Source organism: Ostrea edulis, chromosome 10 (assembly GCF_947568905.1).
Source record: "Ostrea edulis chromosome 10, xbOstEdul1.1, whole genome shotgun sequence".
Classification (NCBI taxonomy): domain Eukaryota; kingdom Metazoa; phylum Mollusca; class Bivalvia; order Ostreida; family Ostreidae; genus Ostrea; species Ostrea edulis.
In genome coordinates, this window is record NC_079173.1 from 47,571,986 (window position 1) to 47,597,321 (window position 25,336).

At 34.9% G+C, this 25,336-nt stretch overlaps 1 protein-coding gene and 1 long non-coding RNA gene across 21 annotated transcripts in view; one reads left to right on the top strand and one right to left on the bottom strand.

Annotated features, from left to right (window-relative positions):
- Window positions 1–2,205: 2,205 nt before the first annotated feature.
- On the top strand, window positions 2,206–10,213 carry LOC130050826 (uncharacterized). Of its 2 annotated transcripts, none has more exons than XR_008799096.1 (3): window positions 2,206–2,475; window positions 6,846–8,299; window positions 8,462–10,213. It is a non-coding gene; the product is annotated as an uncharacterized LOC130050826 (long non-coding RNA). The 2 variants fall into 2 exon arrangements; XR_008799097.1 differs by lacking the exon at window positions 2,206–2,475 and adding an exon at window positions 5,346–5,364.
- Window positions 10,214–10,875: 662 nt separating this feature from the next.
- Window positions 10,876–25,336, bottom strand: part of LOC130050823 (protein PFC0760c-like) — a 101,766-nt gene continuing 87,305 nt past the window's right edge. For 17 of the 19 annotated variants that reach the window (XM_056151576.1, XM_056151584.1, XM_056151592.1 and 14 more), the window contains 2 exons: window positions 12,636–13,431; window positions 10,876–12,422 (listed from right to left, as the gene is read on the bottom strand). In XM_056151576.1, coding sequence (XP_056007551.1) covers window positions 12,659–13,431 — 773 coding nt within the window. In that variant the 3' untranslated portion in view covers window positions 10,876–12,422; window positions 12,636–12,658. The remainder of the gene's footprint in view (window positions 12,423–12,635; window positions 13,432–25,336) is intronic. The other 2 variants (XR_008799091.1, XR_008799092.1) reach the window with 1 other exon arrangement.

Below are 25,336 nucleotides of genomic sequence, written 5' to 3' on the forward strand. Positions count from 1 at the left end.
GATAATCCTTAATTTTGAAATGAATTTCTAAATTTTATAACAGCAATTAAATATACATCCGTATTTTCAAACTAGTAACGAAGTTCTTAGCTAATGGGCTGTAGAGACCCTCGGGGACTAACAATCCACCAGCAGAGGCCTCGACCCAGGGGTCATAATGTAAAACGTATACGATACCAATTTTGATGCACCAGATGCGCATTTCGACAAATAATGTCTCTTCAGTGATGCTCAACCGAAATGTTTGAAATCCGAAATAACTATGAAGTTTTAGATCTAAATATAGCCAAAAACTGCGTGCCAAACACGTGGAGCCAAATTCGTCCAAGGATAAGAGCTATGCATGAGGGAGATACTCTTAATTTTGAAATGAATTTCTAAAATTATAACAACAATTAAATATACATCCGTATTTTCAAACTAGTAACGACGTACTTAGCTACTGGGCTGTAGAGACCCTCGTGGACTAACAGTCCACCAGCAGAGGCCTCGACTCAGGGGTCATAATGTAAAACTTATATGGTACCAATTTTGATGCACCAAATGCGCATTTCGACAAATAACGTCAATCAGTAAACAACACAATAATAGTACTGCACTTAACACTCCATGATTTAACGTCACTCGGTAAATAACACAATAATAGTACAACACTTAATACGCCATTATTTTACGTCACTCAATAAACAACACGCAAGCGATACTACACCTTATACTCCATGGTTTAACACTACTGTGAATAACTCGGTAATAGTACTACACACAACAGTCAATGGTTTAATAACACTGTAAACAATACCCTAACGGTATCACACTCAACACTCAATGGTTTAACATCACTCAATAAACAACACGATAACGGTACTACACACAGCACCCCATGATGTAACGTCACTCAATAAACAACCCGCTAGCGGTACTACACACAACACTTAATTGTTTAAAATCACTCCGTAAACAACACGCTAGCGGTACTACACACAACACTTAATTGTTTAGCATCACTCATTAAACAACACACTAACGGTACTACACACAACATACAATGATTTAACATCACTTATTAAACAACACACTAACAGTACTACACACAACACTGAATGGTTTAACGTCACTCAGTTAACAACACGCTAACGGTACTTCACACAACACCACATGGTTTATCGTAAACAATACGCAGTCACGCTAACACAATTACAAACAACACATATTCGTTTAACGTAATTCCAAACAACACAGTGTCATTGTGCCGCACATAATTGTTTAATTGTTAGGTAATGCTCATTAGGGATGACACGGATCATTTGATTGATGTCATCTTTTTATGCAATGCACTACTTACAATTGGACGCAACAATTTACACACGACACAGGGGCACAGCTCGACATTTTTATAACTACTTAACATATTACACAGCCACATATATTAAAGGAAGAATGTGCTGGGTAAGTCAAAATTATTATATACATGTATATTCAGTACATTTAAGTGATGCATACCTGTTTAAATGGTTGAGTCTCACCTGGCCAGGAACAGCTAACTATGTAAATTGTTAAATCTTAAACCGCACCCGATAATGTATGAATGCAAACAGATGCTATCATAATTTAGAACTTCGCCTGATAATTACCATGGTGATGGTCTTGTTTTTTTCTACCAAGGATACTACCGGATATTTTAAATACTCTGTCTGGCCGATAGTTAACAGACAAATAACAACATTCCAGGTAGAGATGATAAGAAATATCGATCCTGTCACCGTGGTGGTGGGTGAGAGATTGTGTGTAAACTGATCACGTCCAGACAGAACAGACAAGCAGTGATCCCTCTCCACAAAACAGGTGTCCTCTGAGGAATCTACATATATTTAAAAGAAAGTCTACAATTATCAAAATCGATTTGACAAATGTTACACATGGATTACTCCGTTTCATTACGGAGGTCACTTTTTTATCGTACCTGATCAGTCTACAGGGCTCACGGTAGATGTCACCGGTCGACAGTGGATGCCCACACCTTATACGCATGTCATCCCATCTTTAGTGTTTATTGTTTATCCTACTCTAAATTGTCCATTCATTATAGGATTTTGAAATTACTCATTGCCTGTTATTTCCATTTTTTCATAAAAAAAACAAAACAAACAAACTGTACATGGATATGAAATGTTGGTGTTTTTAGATGGTGTTCCTTGGCGTTATATCCCTTTGTCGATCATGTTTTATATCAAGAATACAGTTAAATATACGATTTTTACTGACAAACGATCAATATGTATGTTTTGATAAATTCCGCTCTGAAATATTTTTAGCGACTTTAGATTGTAGAATTTTTAGCCTCCTCTCCTCCATCAAATCCTGATTCCTCATCGTCGCCCGTCCGTCCTGTAAGAATATCGGAACCCTCATCGTTACATGATGACTACATCAGTCGATTAGAAAATCTACAACAGCGTCTCAGTGGAATGGATTCTGGTGAGTGAAGATCCGGATTCAAATCTCCTTACAGGCAAACTTCATTTGATTCCCATTTAGATAATTATGTAAATGTTCTAGCAAAATAGATTTCCTCAGAAAATCTGTATACAGAGAGTTACTGCTTAGTATGAGTAAGTAACAGTGACACAATCGGATGATATTAAATGTCCTGCTTGTCATTAACGGATTTTATGTTTAGTTTTGATTTTATATCAATGCGGAAATAAAAGTAAATTGTAAGCATGAATAATATTTATCTTGAAGAAATGATGATATAAATTGCTGCGCTTCTTGTTAGCAGAAAGCTCATGCTTAGCAAATGTAATCAACAGTGACAAAATAGGCTGATATTAAATATTCTGCTTTACATTGGCAGATTTTATGTTTAGTTTTGATTTTTTATTAATGCGGAAATAAAAGTAAAATGTAAACATAAGCAAATATTTTTCTTAAAGAAATTAGGATATGGATTGCTGTGCTTCATGTCAGCAGACATTAAAATTAAAATCCAATTAATTTCTTAAGTATTTGCAAATGGTATATAGACGAAAGAGTGAATTGAAGATTGAGCACATGGTTTGAATAGTGTATATAGAGCACGTGGCATACTATTCTGAACTAGATGAAAACTATATATGGGTCAGTCATACAGACACTATTAGAAAATGTTGCGATTTTCTAGTTGACAGAGAGCACACCAATATTTACATACACATACATCACACATAACCAGGATATGTACACATACATCACACATAAGCAAAACACATACACATGCATCACACATAACCAGGACACACACATCACACATAATCAGGATATGTACACATGCATCACACATAACCAGGACACATACATCACACATAACCAGGACACATACATCACACATAACCAGGACATATAACATACATCACACATAACCAGGACACATACACATACATAGCCAGAACACATACATATACACACATGTAACCAGGATATATACACATACATCACACATACCCAGGGCACATATATCACAAATAACTAGAACATATACATCACACATAATTTAATTCTTATTGTATTCTTGTCTCTGATTGGTCAAATTCCAATTGAGGAACGCAAATTATTTTTGTATAACCTGGTTTGGTATGGGGACACACCCCCTTGACACATACACATAACCAGGACACATACAGATACATCAAACATAACCAGGACACATACATCACACATAACCAGGACACATACATCACACATAACCAGGATACATACACATACATCACACATAACCAGGACACATACATCACACATAACCAGGACACATACATCACACATAACCAGGAAACATGCATCACACATAACCAGGACATATGCATCACACATAACCATGATACACACACACATCACACATAACCAGGACATATACATCACACATAACCATGACACATACACATACATCACACATAACCAGAACACATACATTACACATAACCAGGACACGTAAAGCATTACATACTAAATTTTTAAATATCGTCACACACAACATATCTAGACTTGTCTTCCCTTCACTGTGTACTAAACATCATCACATGCAACATCTCTAGACTTATCTACCTTTCATAGTGTGTTAAACATCATCACATAAACATCTATATACTTGTCTACCCTTCACAGTGTACTAAACATCATCACATAAACATCTCTAGACTTGTTTACCCTTCACAGTATCCTAAACATCATCACATCAAGATGTCTAGACTTGTCTACCCTTCACAGTGTACTAAACATCATCACATAAACATCTCTAGACTTGTCTACCCTTCACAGTGTACTAAACATCATCATCACATAAACATGTCTAGACTTGTCTACCCATCACAGTGTACTAAACATCATCACATAAACATGTCTAGACTTGTCTACTCTTCACAGTGTACTAAACATCATCACATAAACATGTCTAGACTTGTCTACCCTTCACAATGTACTAAACATCATCACATAAACATGTCTAGACTTGTCTACCCTTCACAGTGTACTAAACATCATCACATAAAACATCTGTACACTTGTCTACCCTTCACAGTGTACTAAACATCATCACATACAACATCTCTAAACTTATCTACCTTTCATAGTGTGTTAAACATCATCACATAAACATCTATATACTTATCTACCCTTCACAGTGTACTAAACATAATTAGTCACGTGAATAGGGGAGCATTTTGCATGTTTTTTCACTGAGACACCCTCTGTAGTGCCTTCTTGGAGATTGGACGACACTGTTTCTGACAATTCATGTTTACATAAGTAACAATAATTACTAAATGTTCCTTATAACATGGTTTGCATGTTACAAATATGTAATGTAAATCATGCATATTTGTGTGACATACATATTCATTATGACATAACCTCTTCCAGGTTACATGTGGAACATAATTACTTACATCCTGTGGGGATCGGGTTAGAATAGGTCCTCAGTACCCCTTGCTTGTCGTAAGAAGCGCCTAAATGTGGCAGTCCTTCCGATGAGACCACGAAAACCGAGGTCCAGTGCCACAGCAGGTGTGGCACGATAAAGATCCCTCCTTGCTCAATGGCCATAAGCGCTGACCATAGGTCTAAATTTTACAGCCCTTCACCGGCAGCGGTGACGTCTCCATATGAGTGAAACATTCTCGAGAGGGACGGTGAACAAGATTCAATCAATCAATCATAATTAGTTACATGCATTTTCGAATTTACATTTTCATATCTATTTATGTACCAAGACATTCATAATTCAGTATTTTTGCACAGTCACCCTTCATAATACTAAGTACATCTGCACCAATTACGTTTTGTTTTCTTTCACCACAGATGAAGAGCAATTGGGAGATATTTTGTGATTAACATGTAAGCTTAGTAGTCCAGGTCTGGTGGGCGTTTTATTCATTTGTCTGTGACGTCCATAGTAATCTGTGTTAATTTGGAGCTTGTCAACATTGTGATTAGATCCTTTAACATGTGGTGTTTTCCATAAATTAAAAAAAATCATATCATTCAAATCACAGCTACACCTCTTTCATAAAGAGAACTTACTTATGATTTATTTTCATGGAAAAGGAACATGCATGCTTTTGCAGAGCAAAGTATAAACAGACAAAGTGGTGATTAATTGAAACATATGTATTCATGACATGCAATATTTATTCTGGTATATCCATGAGTCCATGTTTCCCCGACTCTTAATTTTTTGTTCTTCATTAAAGTAATAAGATTAATCTATGTTCGTTATCTTCACCCTTTTCGCCTAACATAGCTTTTTTCTGATTACGTTTTGTCTCTCTGTCTGTAAACTGTTTACATTTTTGACCTCTTCTACAAAAACACTGGGCCAGACTTGGCAAAAAGCGTCTTGGGTAAAGGGCTTGCAAGTCTATTCAAGTAAAGGGGCATGCACCCTTCAAAGAGATCATCACAAAAATGCAAAAATAGGATGGGGTCATTCGAAAATCTTCTCAAGAACCACTAAACAATAAGAGCTGAAATTTACATTGAATCTTCTTGACATAATGCAGCTTAAATTTTGTTTAAATCATGGTACCCTTGGGTAGGATGAGGCAACAATAGGAGATGAAAAAATTATATACAGATTTAAAAGCAAAATATTTAAAAATCTTCTCAAAAATCACTAGACTAGGAAATTACAAATATACATAGTGCGGATTCAAGTTTGTAAAAATCATGGCCCACGGAGGTAGGTTGTGTCTACAATAGGGATCACAGTTTTACATGCGAATATATCTGGAAAATCTTTAGATATGGGCCAAGGTGAGTCAGGTGAGCGATGTGGCCCATGGGTGTCTTGTTTACTTGTTCCTCCCACATTCGTGATGTCACGTCAAAGGCAAAACATTTAAAGCGGGGATGTCATTTTTGTTCTCCGTCGTAGTCATTGTTAGAAGTCGCTGTTAATCGTAGAAATTTTTTATACTTTTATATACAGGTGCTTTACCGTCCAGGGTTCTGTTTACAGTGATTTCAGTATGGTGTGGGATTTTGCTGTGCTATATATTCAGTTTTCAGCCTATAAACTTTAACGTCCTTGTAATGGAATTATATTTTTAAGATATCTATTGAATAAATAACTGATGTCCCCCATGTTAAGAAGGTTATGGTGTTCACTGTTACTATGAATGTCATTCATTCATATAGAAATGAGCTGTCTCTTTATATATTGTTATTTAAACTATTCAATCATCCAACACAATAAATTATTGCCCCTTTATATGTAAATCAATTGCTTATAGGATTGCAGATTGTATCAAATAAAACTAGATTATGCTTAATGATTTGCTGATACTTCTGTTGATCTTTGGACTCTGTTTTTGTAGGTACACCAAAGTCAAGGTCGTATCCACGGAGAGAGAACATTAAACATAATCACCTCATCATTTACGTGATGTCACTGTCACCTTGACCTCCAAGAGCAGCATTTACAAAATCCTTTATTTTACGGCAATCAATGAAAAATCAAAGAAAACATTTTTGTTTCACGCAAACTTTTGTGACAATTCTTGAAACTTTGAAAATCATGACATGTGTAAAGACAGCAGTAACTGAATCAAGTGTGAGGAATGTTGATATGGGAACAAATCATTCTATCACATTAATTTTACTCTCAGAAATCTGTGTTATTCACCAAAGTCCTCATGTTTGAGAAGAATGTTTTTACTTTATTTGATTTACCATTTGCCCCGTATTTTTTTCAACGTATTCCATTAACGGTGACCGTTATGCAAACAATAGAGCAATATTTTATGATATTAGAAATAATATTACTAAATGTATGTTTCACACATATGTAAAAAGTTGTGTTGCAATAGTGGTGAACATATTGTGTGTGTGTGTTTTGTTCTGAGGTTTATCGTTGATTTTACTATGATACACTAGTCTGCTAATGCTGTGATGATTAAAACAGTCTACGGAAGACTCGTCCACTTGTCAATCTATTGAAGAAAAGGTTGCATCTTTTTATACTCTGTTTCAGAATATCTAAGTGACAAAATCATCTTTGATTTTAATGACACAAAGGGAAATAACTCTGAATAAAAAGGACACTGTATAAGTATCAGGGGAAGTGAGAATATCTTATTATAAAGTGATTTGTAGGAAAATCTGCTCCTTGTAAATATTTTCCTTCATTTCTATTCAATCTTTTTAAATATTTTAAGGATTTTGGTATTTTTAAAACAAAAATACTAATAGTTGGTGTTTACAATAGTTATTGTTTAATTAGTTTTGTGAGTTGAATATCATTGTTTTGATCAGTATCATGTTCTAAACTGTTTAAGGAAAGCTCTCATTTGATGTGTGCGGTACTCGTACAATAGCAATGTGCTACTGTCAAATCCAGATGTTTGTTTAAAGGGAAACTTTGATTCATATTTCCAGAAATATTTCAAGAAGTGAACATCAATCAGTGAAAAGAGAAGCACACACTGCAATGGAAATAAAATTGATTTATTTTAAACCATATATACATGTATATTAACATTCTGTGTCATTTGAATTAGTCACTTGATATTTTGAATGAATTTCATTAGTGTCATGTATAATGTATATAATTTGGAATATATGTTTGAATTGGCCATTAAACAATCAAAATACTTTAAACTTTATCATGCTTTCTTTGTTTTGTGAATGTAATGGGAAGCAAAATGTAGCGTAAATCCTGGTCCATGCACCAAAGAAGTAACAGGAAGCGTTTGTGTATGCCGAGATTGAAATAAGTCTAGCTTCTCCCAAAGTACAAATTATATTGCGTTTTAAAAAGAACTCGCTACAGGTAGTACTTGGGATCAGAAAACTTATCATACTACAGAAAAAGAACTCGCTACAGGGAGTACTTGGGATCAGAAAACTTATCATACTACAGAAAAAGAACTCGCTACAGGTAGTACTTGGGATCAGAAGACTTATCATACTACAGAAAAAGAACTCGCTACAGGTAGTACTTGGGATCAGAAGACTTATCATACTACAGAAATTATGGAACACAGTGTTTCCTTGTTGTATCCAGGTTCAGTTGTTATTCCTAGATTGTGTTCAAAACCTTGTTTGAAATGAAAGACCTGTAAAGTTTATAAATTTATTTTAGCATAAGTAAGTATGGTTTAAGAGTAGTTGATATCAAATAAACTTCGTGAAAATGAATGAATATAATCTCGGAGGAATGTAAAATTTAACCCCACCCCCAAACTAGAGTAGTACAAACAGTACAACATAAACCCGTCGGCCAATGAGCCTTCGACTAAATATGGCAATATCTGTATCCGTAATTAAAAAAGCCTGGAAAACTGCCAGACCTATTTTTAGTCCAAAAGTAGGTTAAGGATGGGCCAATCCACCTGAAATGCAAACTCAACTGGTATTCCTCTGAGAGGAAGCCTTTGACTAAATATCAGGGCAAAATATGTATCCCTAATGAACAAAAAAAACAGCCCGGAAAAGTGTTTGACCTAAAAAAAAAAAAAGACAAAAAAATCAAGGATAGACCAATCCTGCTGAAATGCAAACTGAACTTGTACTCCCCCTAGAGGAAGCCTCTTGCTAAATTTCAGGGCAATATCTGTATCCATAATAAAAACAAAATGTGTTTGTTAAAAACAAATGCCCCCGATAATGGCCAATTCCGAAGATGGCCAAGGTAGCAGAAGAAGGATTTTGTCACAGGAAATGCTCATGTACAATATGAAAGCTCTAATATTTATCATTTAGAAGTTATGACTAATGACATCTTTTTAAAAAGTAGGTCAAATGTCAAGGTCAAAAGGTTTAGTACAAACGGAAAGGTCTTGTCACAAGGAATACTCAGGAGAAATATCAAAGCTCTATCACATACTGTTAAAACGTTATTAGCAAGGTTAAAGTTTCTGACAGAATTACAGACAGAACAAAAACAATATGCCCCCCCCTATCTTCGATCTTGTTGGCATAAAAAAAGTCCGGAAAACTGTATGACCTATTTTTAGTTGAAAAGTAGGTCAAGGATGGACCAATCCAGTTGAAATGCAAACTGAACTTCTATTCCTCTGAGAGGAAACCTATGACTAAATATCAGGGCAATATTTGAAAATGTAATGGAAAAAGCCCGTAAACTGTTCGATCTATTTTCAGTTTAAAAGTAGTTCACGGATAAATCAATCCAGTTGAAATGCAAACTGAACTTGTATTCATCCAAGAGGAAGCTCCCGACTAAATTTCTGTATCCATAATGGAAAAAAGCCTGGAAAACTATTTGACCTACTATCAGTCCTAATGTGCGTCGCAGACGGACAGACCAATACAGCAGAAATGCAAACTGAACTTGGATTTCTCTGAAGGAAGCTCTTGTGTAAATTTCAGGACAATGTATCTGTATCCGTAACCAAAAAAGTGCGGTAAACTGTTTGACCTACTTATAGACCTAAAGTAGGTCATCGATGGAGCTATCCAGCTGAAATGCAACCTCACTCTTACAATTCTTGAGGGATATATTGTGACCAAATTTCAAATTGCATGCATCTGTTACGGAAAAAAGTCCGGAAAACATGATCCCGGACGGACGGACAGCGCCAAAACATAATACGTCCTCTGAACCAAAGTAAACTTCGACTCTGTCTAGAACAATCCAACTCTAAGGACCGTTTCCCAACTCTACGTTAGTTTTACTCACTGTATGCTGAAAAACCCTACTCTACCTGAACAAATTAATTCTTGTAAAAAAGGGAATGTTTATTCTTTTTAAAAATAAGCCCTATATGCCAATTCTGAAAAGGATTAACTGAACCCCTCGATGAATATAATTGATTCCTTATCTGATACTTTACTGCTCAGTGTCGAATTTGGTAAAAAGATTGGTTTTGTTAAAAAAAGTAAGTAGTTTCTAAAGTAGTTTCTAAAGTCATCTGACCCAGAAAATAGATTATTTGAGTAGGAGTCCCAAAATCTGGCATTCAAATAAGGAATGTATAAACAAATCCAACCTACGTTTAATTTGATCCAAAATTGCTTTGTGTGGTATGACTTGAGCATAAAGTTGGCACAAAATTGCCAAAATGAATGGGAAAAATTATTCAGGGGGTTTTCCTTTCAGAAATTTCATATTAGAATTCATTTTTCGTCTTTTCTTAATACACAGTATAAATTTCATTATGCTCGACGGATGCGACACCTTTTCCTAAGCAATAATCTGGATCAAATTTAACAGTTATCGAGCTCTTTTTGAAAAATAAGGTAGGACAAACTTTCATTCATGACATAATAAAGTTATGAAATAAGAAATAACGTAAAGCTGAGACGGTATACTTGGCATGTTAAGATTATTCAAATCACAGATCAAACTGGATTCAAGACGCATTTAAAAGAAGACAACATTTTGGGTCTTTTTATGTACACAATCGTTTCTTTTTATTTTAGCAGACATGCATAATACAGATAGAGAATATCTAAAATATTTACATGATTGAAAATTCTTTTACAAAAAAATCATAAAACTTGTATAGACAAGAGATGTTTGTAAAACACATATGCCCCAGAGTAGACTGACCCTTGACCTTTAACCTTTTGACCTGAAAAACAATAGGGGTCCTCTTCTTTTCATAACCAACCCACATATGAAATATCATTACGATTAAGTGAATGGTTCTCAAGATATTGAGCGGACAACATGTGCTCTACCGACCGACCGACAAGTGCAAACCAATATGCCCCTCTTTTCTGAAGGGGGGGGGGGGGGGGGGGGGGGGGGGCAAATACATACAAATGTAATAAATAAAGTGTAAAAATGAAGGTTTGATCAATGAATCACATGGAGGTTATAATCAACACAAAATCATGAATACTTGCTACAATGATCAACTTTAATGTATGTCTGCCATCACTGACTGAGAAATGTAATCAATGTCGACCATCACTAGATTAGGAAATGTAATTAATGTCAGGCATCACTGATGAGGAAATGTAATCAGTGTCCGCCATCACTAGATGAAGAAATGTAATCAATGTCCACCATCACTAGATGAGAAAATGTAATCAGTGTCCACCATCACTAGATGAGAAAATGTAATCAGTGTCCACCATCACTAGATGAGAAAATGTAATCAGTGTCCACCATCACTAGATGAGGAAATGTAATCAATGTCCACCATCACTAGATGAGGAAATGTAATCAGTGTCAACCATCACTAGATGCTGAAATGTAATCAAGGTCCACCATTACTAGATGAGGAAATGTAATCAGTGTCCACCATCACTAGATGAGGAAATGTAATCAGTGTCCACCATCACTAGATGAGGAAATGTAATCAGTGTCCACCATCAGTAGATGAGGAAATGTAATCAATGTCCACCATCACTAGATGACGAAATGTAATCAGTGTCCACCATCACTAGATGAAGAAATGTAATCAGCGTCCACCATCACTAGATGAGGAAATGTAATCAGTGTCCACCATCACTAGATGAGGAAATGTAATCAATTTTCCTTATCACTAGATGAGGAAATGTAATCAGTGTCCACCATCACTAGATGAGGAAATTTAATCAGCGTCCACCATCACTAGATGAGGAAATGTAATCAGTGTCCACCATCACTAGATGAGGAAATGTAATCAGCGTCCACCATCACTAGATGAGGAAATGTAATCAGCGTCCACCATCACTAGATGAGGAAATGTAATCAGCGTCCACCATCACTAGATGAGGAAATGTAATCAGCGTCCACCATCACTAGATGAGGAAATGTAATCAGCGTCCACCATCACTAGATGAGGATATGTAATCAGCATCCACCATCACTAGATGAGGAAATGTAATCAGTGTCCACCATCACTAGATGAGGAAATGTAATCAATGTCCACCATCACTAGATGAGGAAATGTAGATCAGATTTATTGGCTGAAGGAATGGTAATGGCAATCGTATGTCACCTGTAAAACATAAAATACAATCATTAAATCATTTCTATAAACTTGCGAGAAAACACTTTTCTAAAGAATGCAGGAGTCACAAAATTAGCGTTTCCTTAAGCGTAAAAACACACTGAAATTTGAAATTGATGTTTTGTACGTTTGCATATTAAAATTTTAAAGCCATTTTTAACTTTAAGATTATGTGACACCACTGGGAAAATTAATTCTTACATCTACACCAAGATTCACCGCTGTCAACATGTTTTAGGATCAGTTTCTCCCCTGGCGTCCTCGTCATCAGTGTCAGATTTTCTCCTGGCATCCTCATCATCAGAGTCAGATTTTCCCCTGGCGTCCTTGTAATCAGTGTCAGATTTTCCCCTGGCGTCCTTGTCATCAGAGTCAGATTTTCCCCTGGCGTCCTTGTCATCAGAGTCAGATTTTCCCCTGGCGTCCTCGTCATCAGATTTTCCCCTGGCGTCCTCGTCATCAGATTTTCCCCTGGCGTCCTTGTAATCAGTGTCAGATTTTCCCCTGGAGTCCTTGTCATCAGAGTCAGATTTTCCCCTGGCGTCCTTGTCACCAGTGTCAGATTCTCCCCTGGCGTCCTCATCATTAGAGTAAGATTTTCCCCTGGCGTCCTCGTCATCAGAGTCAGATTTTCCCCTGGCGTCCTCATCATCAGAGTCAGATTCTCCCCTGGCGTCCTCATCATCAGAGTCAGATTTTCCCCTGGCGTCCTTGTCATCAGAGTCAGATTTTCCCCTGGCGTCCTCATCATCAGAGTCAGATTCTCCCCTGGCGTCCTCATCATCAGAGTCAGATTTTCCCCTGGCGTCCTTGTCATCAGAGTCAGATTTTCCCCTGGCGTCCTTGTCATCAGAGTCAGATTTTCCCATGGCGTCCTTGTCATCAGTGTCAGATTCTCCCCTGGCGTCCTTGTCATCAGTGTCAGATTTTCCCCTGGTGTTCTCGTCATCAGAGTCAGATTTTCCCCTGGCATCCTCTTCCTCACTGTCTAGATAGTCTAAGGGTATAAAAAAACACAGATTGTAATCAATCACAAACCCTAAATCACATGCCAAGAGACTAACATGCCCACTCGGTCATCTGAGTATCACTACTCCAAAAGAAAACTGATCACTAGCAATCTCGTCACAGTTTGTCTATAACTGAGGCAGAGGTTAAGCATTTAATCCTATAGAAATGGGTCCTACCTACCACAGACAACATCAATTCTATGTTGATCAATGTAATTAATGATTGATCAATTATTTAAATTGATTCAATCATTTAATTACATTTATCATGCATTGCATGACCTGATATTCAAGGCAATAGGCCTATGGGTCACATTGCTCACTTGATCAGACAGTAGCTTTTTCTTTTTGATGTATAACAAAAAAGCATTACTGTGTATCAATTCGTACTGGTCATGTAGGAGTTTAATTCAATTCACATCCACACTACTGTAGTATAATAATTGTATAGTGAGAAGATTTATTTTGTAGCATGTGACATTCGCCTGGGGCCAGTGTACCACTTACTGCATTACAAATATACAGTGCTACATACATATCATTAGTTATACATGAATCTAAATAATTCTAGTTGACCTTTGCCATCAAAATTTCTCAGTGACAAAAATTGGGATGGCAATGTATCCAACTGGAAAATTCTGAGATGAGAATTGTTGAACCGAGAGCATTATATTAAATCTAACGTTAGAAGTGTTGATTGCATGCGTAATTAGTTATATCAAGTTTTACCTTTATCTTCACTCAATGCACCAAAACCAACAACACCCAACATCTAAAGTGTCGGATCTAATAGAAGATACGGGGTCATATAAAAAGGATATAAAAAGCACTAGAAATGACCAACGACACGAACAACAGTGAATTGTCAAATTCTCGGGTAGACCTCTCCCTTCCTCAGGACGATAGAATTTATACATAGAAACGAAAACTAAATAGAAAAGTAAACTAACACTTAAAGTAAACCACAAAAGCTGATAACAAACAAAACGTCTCCATGTTGAAGTGAAGTCGTAACTCCCAATCCCTGTAATATAAGTATGTACTCTTCTGTAAAACATTGCTTCCCGATTTCACAACAATCCGAAAATCTAAAGGACTCTAACTAAAGAACATTGTGTACAGTCGACATCAACTTTCAAACCTAAAAAAAATGCTAACAAAAGTTGGATTTTGATCTGGTGAAGAACAAGAGACCCAAAGGCAACATCACTTACCAGACTCACATTGGCTCATATTCAAAGATTTTTTCCCTATATATTCACATGTAAAACTTTCATCCCTATTGTGGAGGGCTGTCATAGTTCCAAAAATGTTCAGGTTGGGTCGGTTCTAAATTTTTAACTTCGGATTCGGGTATATCGGTTTAGGTTTACATAACTTGTTTTAAAAATCTAATATACAGCTAAAATTAAAAACGATTATTGTATTGTGTAACAATAATTACTTGGGGACGTGGACTGAGGTTTTGACTCGAAAACCATGGTACTAGACACAGCATTGTCAGTTCTTCTCGTTTCCATTCCATGTTTTCAATGTTTTGTCATTGACGACGTCGAACCTGTGGCGTATTTTCAATGTGTTTGTCATATCTTACATACTGTCATTGTTTATAGTTTTGTCCAAAATGCCATCCCTATATATATATATATATGTAGAACTTTGATCCCCTAATGTCACCACATTTTACCCTCAGGGCCATAATTTTAACAAAGGACAAGGTACGGTTTTAGCCAAATTCTGCCCGGCGTTTATGGAGGAAAATTATTTTGCGTTGCAGATATTTTCCTGTCAAATTCCTAAAAGAGTAACTCTCAAAAGCATGTGGAAATCAACTCATCTACGCGCATGAGTAGTACATTATCAAATAAAGTAAGGGCTTTCAGGCTATTTGTGGTGTTTTCATGGTTTTTGTATTGATAAACTTGTGAAATTGAACACCTCTTCCCTCGTCGCCCGGAATAATTTTTATATGGATTAAAAATTTACTAAATAACTTACAATTCCTCTTAGTTTCATCCCGGGCGACGATGGAAGAGGGGTTAAAATATCAGTTGAAAGATGCTAACAAATTCGCCATCGTGACGCAATTTGCGTTGATCGTGGCGGTTGAAGAGGAAACGAGAATTATTTGAGTAGTAAATATATTTTCAAATAATATATGCTCATATAGTTATTTATTTAAACACATTGACATTTAATAAAATCATCATAATAATAATAGAAAATCCGGATAAATTTAAGCCTATCTTACAGACCGGATGCCATTTTTGTTGTTATGACTATAGTGTAAACAGAACGGTATATAAATAGCACCAACCGACGATTCGTGAGAATTCATGTTACATACCAGGCAAACTACATTTAAATAGTTTATATAACGATGGGCGATTCTTTTAATAAATAATAAATTCCTTGAAGATTCAAGCATTATTTTTTACCATTCATTTGATTAAATGGGAAACGGCATGTAACAGCAGACGACAATATCCACCTAGGTACGTACGTACATCAGTGACGTATTTAGCGCGAGTGTAACATTTTATATTTTTCAAAGACAACAATTTATTTGTCAGAAAGTTTACGATGGTTATTCACAAATATAAAATTTTAAGCACACTATCTATAAATATACACCATCGCGGTGGCCGAGCTGTTAGAGCGTTCGCCCCGCATGCGGAAGGCCCGGGGTTCGAATCCCGCCCGCGAACGACCGAAGTCGTTAAATCAGGTAGTGACATTTTCATCGCCAAAATGCTCGGCATCAAGTGTCAATGTCACGGGTCTTTGGAGATGACCTTAACACCGGATGATCGGTGTCACAATATGGCACTGGGGGTCTTCAGTGTTCTAGTATATCTGCAATGGTTACAAAACTATTTCATTGTTTGGGGAACACTAATTCACTTTCATTTTTGAAAACACAATACAAAACCAAAAAAGTTTGTGTAGCTAAGATAGGGATTAATATACATTTCTTGCAAGGCACTTTTTACTAAGGAATATATGTTACTCATTAAAATTATTTTTAAATTGAGGTGCCTGAAAGATAATTTGCTCCATATGTGTTACTCGTATTACTATATGTATTTTAATTTACAATGATTGAAATAGATTATAGGCGCATATATCTTCTTCTTTTTTTTAAAGGGGGGGGGGGTGACTTCTCGAAAACATTGACAAACACAAAAATAGGGATTTTGGTAGCATTGGAGTGGGTTGATTACATGTATCCAATGTAGCACTTACAATTACATTTCATCTATCGTTCTCTACTACTATAAAATACAGTCCGGGGGAGGGGGGTTACACAAAGCGAATACACAACATATGGGTAGATCTATATATAAATATAATATTGAGACTTGCAGTATCGAGCATTCCGTCAAAATTTTGTTTTTCTCCATTCGAGATAAATATACGATGTATGTATATACTTGCATAATGAGAAAATGCAGTTTAGATTTGAATGGTTTTCTTTTATCATGGGGCAGGGGTTGGTTAGCAAGTCTTAAGTTTTATTTCTCTTGTATAAACTATCGAATGATTTTTGTATTTTACAACTTTTAAGAGGGTTTCTTTGAGCAAAAGTGGATACAATGACACTAAATTGCGCAAACCAAGTGTTGGGGTGTACCAGCTTTGTATCGCTCAGTTGTACAGTACCGAACACATTGACGATTTTTTGTGGAGAAGCCTGATAGTGGTGAGTGAGAGTGTGTGTGAATATGTGCATAAGAGACGGTCTGTTTGAGGCATGGTATATTTGAGTTTGAGAGAGAGAGAGAGAGAGAGAGAGAGAGAGAGAAAGAAAAGACAGAGAGAGTTTGACTTAAAAAGTTTTTCATGTTTTGTTTGTTTATTTTACGTCCTTTCGAGAACTTTTCTCTCAAATTGAGAAATCATCAGCTGTATGTGACGTACCACATATAAAACCTATGATTAGCATTTAAGGCTATAGCATTGATTTTTTTTAACGTGCCAATACCTGTTGTGACACAGGGCCTCCTTTTTTAAGGTCACGAAAAGTTGAAGATATCGAATAGTGATGAATTCGAATTTGCGTAATTTCTATAAAGAATACAAAATAAAGAGTAGGGCAAACACGGACCCCTGGACACAGTCGAGGTGGCATCAGGTGCCTATCTGAAAGACCCGTGATTCTCACTTTTGTCGAGCGTTTGTCGAAGAGCACATGTATGTCTACGTCTCAGGTTCGACGTGGCATGTCATGAGCGGGGTTCGAACAAACTATACCTCCCGGTTACGAAGCGAATGCCCTACCACTGATAACCGTAACCGTTTCATAATTATCTTCCCTTTGAAGTTGTGTTTCTAGTTTCTCAGAAACACTGCGTTTTTTCCTGAGTATACCCATGAAATGACATTTTGCTCCAACTTAATACCACGCATATAATATTGAGAATATACATATATGGAATATTGCGTATGCCAATTAAAAACAAATACCGATGAATTCTATTGTGTTCCTATTCGTGAAGAATTACATTGGTGATAACCCAAACTTTGCATAAAATTCAGTGATTTGAATTTGAGCTGCCTTTGATGTCATAATTTTTTTTCCGAATGCAGGCGAGACCCTAACAAATATAAAAAAAAATCTTAAAATTCGCCAAGTTGGAGACAGAAATAAGAAATCACTGTTACCAGTATATAAATGCTTCTTTAATTAATTTGGTGATCAAACCATTATATTTCTGCACCAGAAAAGCTTTCTGCGAATACCTGCAGTTTTTGCCCCTGTGCAGCATATCTGATGTGGTTTCAATTTCCATTTAATACCCATTCAAATCAGTACAAAAACCAATAATTTCGCATTTATTAAGAATTAATACTTCTATGTGTGTTTTCCTACTCAAAACATCGCTTGGGGAGAACTCTCGTATATTACGTCAAAATTAACGTCAAATTTAGTGACGTCGTCAGGTTAATATAAAGTTTTCCGTTGAATATATTACAGCTACTATGGTAGATAAAGAATAACAATGGTCATTTTCATAAATGGCACACTCTCAAATACCAGATTTAGTATTTTGGTGAATTTCCTTGACAGGGCAGATTTTGGCTAAAACCGTACCTTGTCCTTTCAATCTGCACCATGTTACTAAATAGGAAGCTTTCATGTAAATTTCCACTTTCTTGGTCTAGTAGTTTTTGAGAAGATTTTTACTATATATTTCTATGTAAAACTTTGAACCCCCCCCCCCCCCCCCTTGTGGCCCCATCCTGCCCCGGGGACCATGATTTTTACAAACTCGAATCTGCACAAGGTCAGGAAGCTTTCATATAAATTTCCACTTTCCTGTCCCAGTAGTTTTTGAGAAGATTTTTAAATATTTATCCTATATATTTGTATGTAAAATTTTGATCCCATATTGTGGCCCCATCCAACCTCCCGGGGGCCATGATTTTAACAAACTTAAATCTACACTATGTCAGGAAGCATTCATGTAAATATCAGCTTTTCTGGCCCAGTGGTTCTTGAGAACATTTTTAAATGATCCTACCTTATTTCTGCATTTTTGTGATGATCTCCCTTTTGAAAAGGACATGGCCCTTCATTCGAACAAACCTGAAAGCCCTTCACACAAGGATGCTTTTGGCCAAGTTTGGTTGAAATTGGCCCAGTGGCTCTGGGAAAAAGGTCGAAAATGTAAAAAGTTTAAACAGACGGACAGGCAGACAGGCGATCAGAAAAGTTAACTAATTTTCTGCTCAGGTGAGCTAAAAACCTAACTGCAAACTTATTCCCTTCATTTCCACATGTTTGGATCCCATTTACCCAAGGCTGTTCTGTACTAAGTTTGATTGAAACCCAGTGGTTCTGGAGACGAGGTTGAAAATGTGTAAAGTTTAGAGATAGACTGATGGGTCCTTCTCAGATATTTGGAAATAATAATTGCCATCACTTTTTGAATTTAGTTATTTCATAGAATATGTGTAAAATTTAATAATTGTTTTTAATATGTTTGTATTTATTTATGCTGACAAAAAAACATAATATTATACTCTATGTATCAAAAATAGTGTACAAAAGTTTAATTTGAACTTGAATTGTCAAGGAATATCGGCAGCCATTTTTGGTTGCAAATGAGTGCACTTCAATCATGACCAAATTTTCCATATTTAATGAGTTTTTAAAAAAAAAGAGTTTTGAGTAGTTAATTTCATAAATAATTTCTTTTCAATTTCATTGTAAAAAAAAAAAAACAGATCTGTTACCATTACTTTAGAAAAACCTGGTCAAAACTGATGCATACGCCTATTACAATGTCTGTCAAAATGATACATTTTGTAGGCATGATATTTATTTGTTTGAATGATGATAAAGAAAACAAAAGTATGTCAGCAAAACTTTTGATATCAATATAAAACACAATCACCACCAAAAAACCTAGGATTATCAACTGGATACGTTTAAAATTCTTCATTTTAATGGTGAACCCCAGTGTCGGTGAATTCCGTAATAGGCGTATATATAGTCATAATTCTTCCAAACTATCCGGAGGCTGTTTGTATCTGTTGCCGAATCCGTCCGAGTCCCATTTTCTGTGTACTACGTCACTGAAACCTGTCAACCTTGGTTTAGCAGAAAGTTATGGAGGTAAGTTTTGTGTCGGTCAACTTTTTCAGCAAAGTAATTGCCATCACACAAAAATATGATAGTTTTAACAATAAGACAGTGTCTATGCAATATTTGAAGTTGCGATTGCTAAAGGATTTATTCATAGAAAAGAAGCAGAGAAAAATATTCTTCTTCGTCACTTTCGAGAGTATGTCAAGATAAGTCAGTGAACGGCAATTATTATTTGACACATGAGATGTTCATGGACATTATCCTTTGACATCTTAGAAGTAATATCCGTACATGTTTTATTGATATCTTTAAATTCAAAACTTAACGGGATATAAAGTTATTTGTAAAATAAGATTTTTGATCACTAGTTGCAGATTCACGTTTTTCAATGTGTGTAGCGATTGTGCCAGAGTGGCATTACAAAATTATTTTTGGAAATTATGTTTTGACAGAGTAAGCATGACAACAAAAATATGTCAAATATAATGAACGAACGAGTGTTGAGAAAACAATAAATATTTGTTAATTTATAAATGAAATCAATTTAGACACATTTCCTTTTCTGCTTGAATGGATCATTGAAGTTAACAATACTGAAACTTTTTTTATATTTCAGATTCGTGAGGATCAAATGAAGAAATTTGTGACATTAAGCATTTTTTTTTTAAAAATTAAAACAGTTAAACATTTGTTCGTTTTCGTCTATTTGTCCTGTACTGATATTTTATATCATTCTTTCTTCCGGCAGTGCAGTTAAAGCATTTCAAAAGAAATAGGCATCACAACATGGTAGTTGTCAAAGTGTTTTAAGTAATAGACATCACGAAAAATGATAATTGTCAATAGTAATATCCAAACATGCAAAGTACAGATTAATGCATAATATCTATTATTTCAACTATGTATAGAGAACAGAATCTTTTTAAAGACCTTGCAAATATTACAAGTGTACTTAATTTTTGTTTTGAATCTTTGTACCATCATGATTATGTGAAACATTTTTGATAAAAAAAATATTGCCCCCTTTATCAGTAATATCCATCACTTTTTGTAAACGAACAATTAAAACCATTTGGCCATTTCTTTACTCTAGAATTCTTATTTTATTGTTTGGGAAAGAAATTTGCTTTATGAAAACATGATTATGACTGTTAAAAACTCATCAATTACAAAAATGGAATATAATATTGTATGTCAATGTAACAGGCATCACTTTTTGGACACTTGATTTAAAATGTGAATAATTAAGAAAATATGCTTTCAACTATCTTTTCCTTTTTATTCTCTGAAAAATTAGGCTTTTGTGAAATGCATGTTTACAATAAAAATGAAGTAATTCCAGGACCATTTAAAATTCCAAATAAAATTTCCTAATATCTGAGAAGGACCCTGATATATTACAGAGAACGGGTGATCAGAAAACCTTGAGACTTAAAAGTTCATGTGAACTAACAAGAGACCCACAGGCCTCAACAGTCACCTGAATATTAAAATCTATACGTAACCAATACAAGGAGTCCCACCTCTGGTGTGTCCAGGGGTCCGTGTTTGCCCAACTAACTATTTTGTATTGCTTGTAGGAGTTATGAGATTGATCACTGTTCGTTATCTTCACCTTGCATTCACATTTATAAGCCTCAATATGAAATGCTTTGTGCATATATATGTTTATGACTTTTCAAAATAATCTACCATATATTAAATGTTTTCTTAATGAAATGTTTTCTATTATTCTTTTTTTTTAATTTTGATGTTTTCATATCATTGATGATTAAATTATCGCTTTTTAATGCTTATCGGTCGCCCGAGTACTAGTGAAAAATTATCACTATATCCTTCCAAAGGCTATATGAAATCTAGAAAAAAATTCCTATTCTGAATATCTAAGCTAAATTTTAACATTCAGCAAAAGTATAAAACAAGATGTGTTCTTACAACTTCTATGCCCTCATCAGTGCATACACTGATGAAATGTTTCACATAATATAATAGGTGTATTAAGATTAAAATATTAAAATATAATTATGACTAATCTGGACCCATCCTAGAATTAAAACCCTGGGTTGTGAAATTCACCATTTTTTGTTCATCTTTTTCCTGCTATATTCCTTAGTTATGTAGATTTTATACAGTTTTATACAGTATCAGCAAACTTACATATATAAACACTATAATATTAAGATTGGACCCACCCTGAGGTCAAAACCCCTACCCCGGGGATCATGAAATGGACAAGTTTGGTAGAAGCCTTCCTGCTTTACATCTTAATGCATTTAGTTTTACTTAAACATGTGCCGTTCTAAAAAAAGAATTTTGAAAATTGGTCAATTTTGGGCAGTTTTTGTTCTGCCCCCAAGGCCCCAGGAGTGAAGAAATCCTGAAATTTACAATTTATGTCTCCCTTGTTCCAAAGATGCTTCATACCAAATTTAAAAAGAATTGGAATGGTAGTTATCAAGAAGTTAAAAATATTCAATCGCTAACGAATGACGGACGACGACAACCAATTGCAAAAAGTCATCTGACTTAACTCAGGTGACCTAATAAAGTGAGTCACTGCGTACACAAATTTCTTTAATTATTTTTGTTTTATATATATTTTTTATTTTAATTCAATTTTATATTTTTGTTTATAGCTGTCAGATTTGAATATATAGTGATATTTTGCCTCCTGTACCACAGTACATACCAACACCAGAAAAATACTGGAACACCGGTATACCGATAATACTGTGCACCCGCTAAAAATTGTATTATTCAATGAATCATATAGTGAAAATTAGCACTGCAGAAAAAATTTTGAACCTTGGGTGTGTGTGTGTGTATATGTATATATATATATATATATATATATATATATAAGGGGCAAAATCAAGAGATCAATCAGAAATCTTGTTTCAAGTACGTGGCACAAATCTTTCATAAATCTACATTTAAAGTCACATGAACAGTTTCATTTTGAAATAACCAGTAGAAACACTCTATCATTAGTATTTGACAACAAACAGTGTTTTGGAGGGGGGATTCATCAAAATCTGTTAATTTACTCATTATTCAGATCTGTAAGATATAGAACCCCTAAAATCATGGGACCTATTCAACACAGAGACTGGGTGTAATGTACATGTTAAATGTCAAACAGTACACAATGTAGATTTTGTCCACACCTGCTGCAGAAATTAACGACATTCCATGGAAATACACAACATTTTACAGAAATACACAACATTTTACAGAAATATACAACATGTCACAAGCCAGAGCTGTGTTGATATCACTGATATTTACATTCTTGACAGCTGCGAAAAATAATCATTTTTATCATTCTTAAATTCATAAATTTAGCTGAAGAAAACAAAGAATTCTAAACAATGATCCTGAAATTTTTCGGGGAGCACAATTAAAATTAAACACTAACTCTGATTGTAACTCACACTGTAAATAAAACTAATCACTAAATTTAATTACAACCCACACTGTAATTAAAACTAAGCACAACCTCTAATCATAACACATTGTAATTAAAACTGAACATTAATTACCACTATTTATATCCTGCACTGTAATCACTACCTCTATTTATAACCTACACTGTAATTAAAACTAAACACTACCTCTAATTATAACCCACACTGTAATTATAAAACTAAACACTACCTCTAATTATAACCCACACTGTAATTATAAAACTAAACACTACCTCTAATTATAACCCACACTGTAATTAAAGCTAAACACTACCTCTAATTATAACCCACACTGTAATTATAAAACTAAACACTACCTCTAATTATAACACATTAATGAAAACTAAACACCACCTCTAATTACAGCACACACTGTAATTAACACTAAACACTATACCTTTAATTATAACCCACACTGTAATTAAAACTAAACACTATCTCTAATTATAACCCACACTGTAATTAAAACTAAACACTACCTCTAATTATAACCCACATTGTAATTAAATCTCAACACTACCTCTAATTATAACCCACACTGTAATTAAAACTAAACACTACCTCTATTTATAACCCACACTGTAATTAAAACTAAACACTACCTCTAATTAAAACCCACACTGTAATTAAAACTAAACACTAACTCTAATTATAACCCACACTGTAATTAAAAGTAAACACTACCTCTAATTATAACCCACACTGTAATTAAAAGTAAACACTACCTCTATTCATAATCCACAGTGTAATTAAAACTAAACACTACCTCTAATAATAACCAACACTGTAATTAAAACTAAACACTACCTCTAATTATAACCCTCACTGTAATTAAAACTAAACACTACCTCTAATTATAACCCACACTGTAATTAAAACTAAACATTACCTCTAATTATAACCAACACTGTAATTAAAACTAAACACTCTCTATAAATTTATAACCCAGACTGTAATTAGTACTAAACTTTACCACTAATTATAACCCACAGTGAGATTAAAACTAAACATTACCTCTAATTATAACCCACACTGTAATTAAAACTAAACACTACCTCTAATTATAACCCACACTGTAATTAAAACTAAACACTACCTCTAATTATAACCCACACTGTAATTAATATGGGCCGAAGTGTCTCATACGGAAATATCTTGGGCCGAAATGTCTTTGGGCCGAAGTGTCTCAAAAATTTGGGTTGAAATGTCAATGGGCCGAAATGTCTGACATTCATTTTACCGATCGTGTACACGTATTATATTTACTTTCCATTACATTACAATGAAGCCCAGAAGGTACGATATAAACAAGAGGCCCACAGGCCTTATCAGTCATCCGAGTACTAGTGAAAAATGATCTTTATATACTCCCAAAGGCTACATGAAATCTAGAAGAAAAAAATCCTACTCTGAATATCTAAGCTAAATTTTAACATTCAGCAAAAGTATAAAACAAGATGTGTTCTTACAACTTCAATGCCCTCATAAGTGCATACACTGATGAAATGCTTCACACAATATAATAGGCATAATAAGATTATAATATTGAAATGTAATTATGACTAATTTGGACCCATCCTAGAATAAAAACCCTGGGTTGTGAAATTTACCATTTGTTGTTCATCTTTTTTCTGCTATTCCTTAGTATGCAAATTTTATACAGTTTTATACAGTATTAGCAAACTTACATATATAAAACACTATAATACTAAGATTGTACCCACCCTGGGGTCAAAACCCTTACCCCGGGGATCATGAAATTGACAATTTTGGTAGAAGCCTTCCTGCTTTACATCTTAATGCATTTAGTTTTACTTACACATGTGCCGT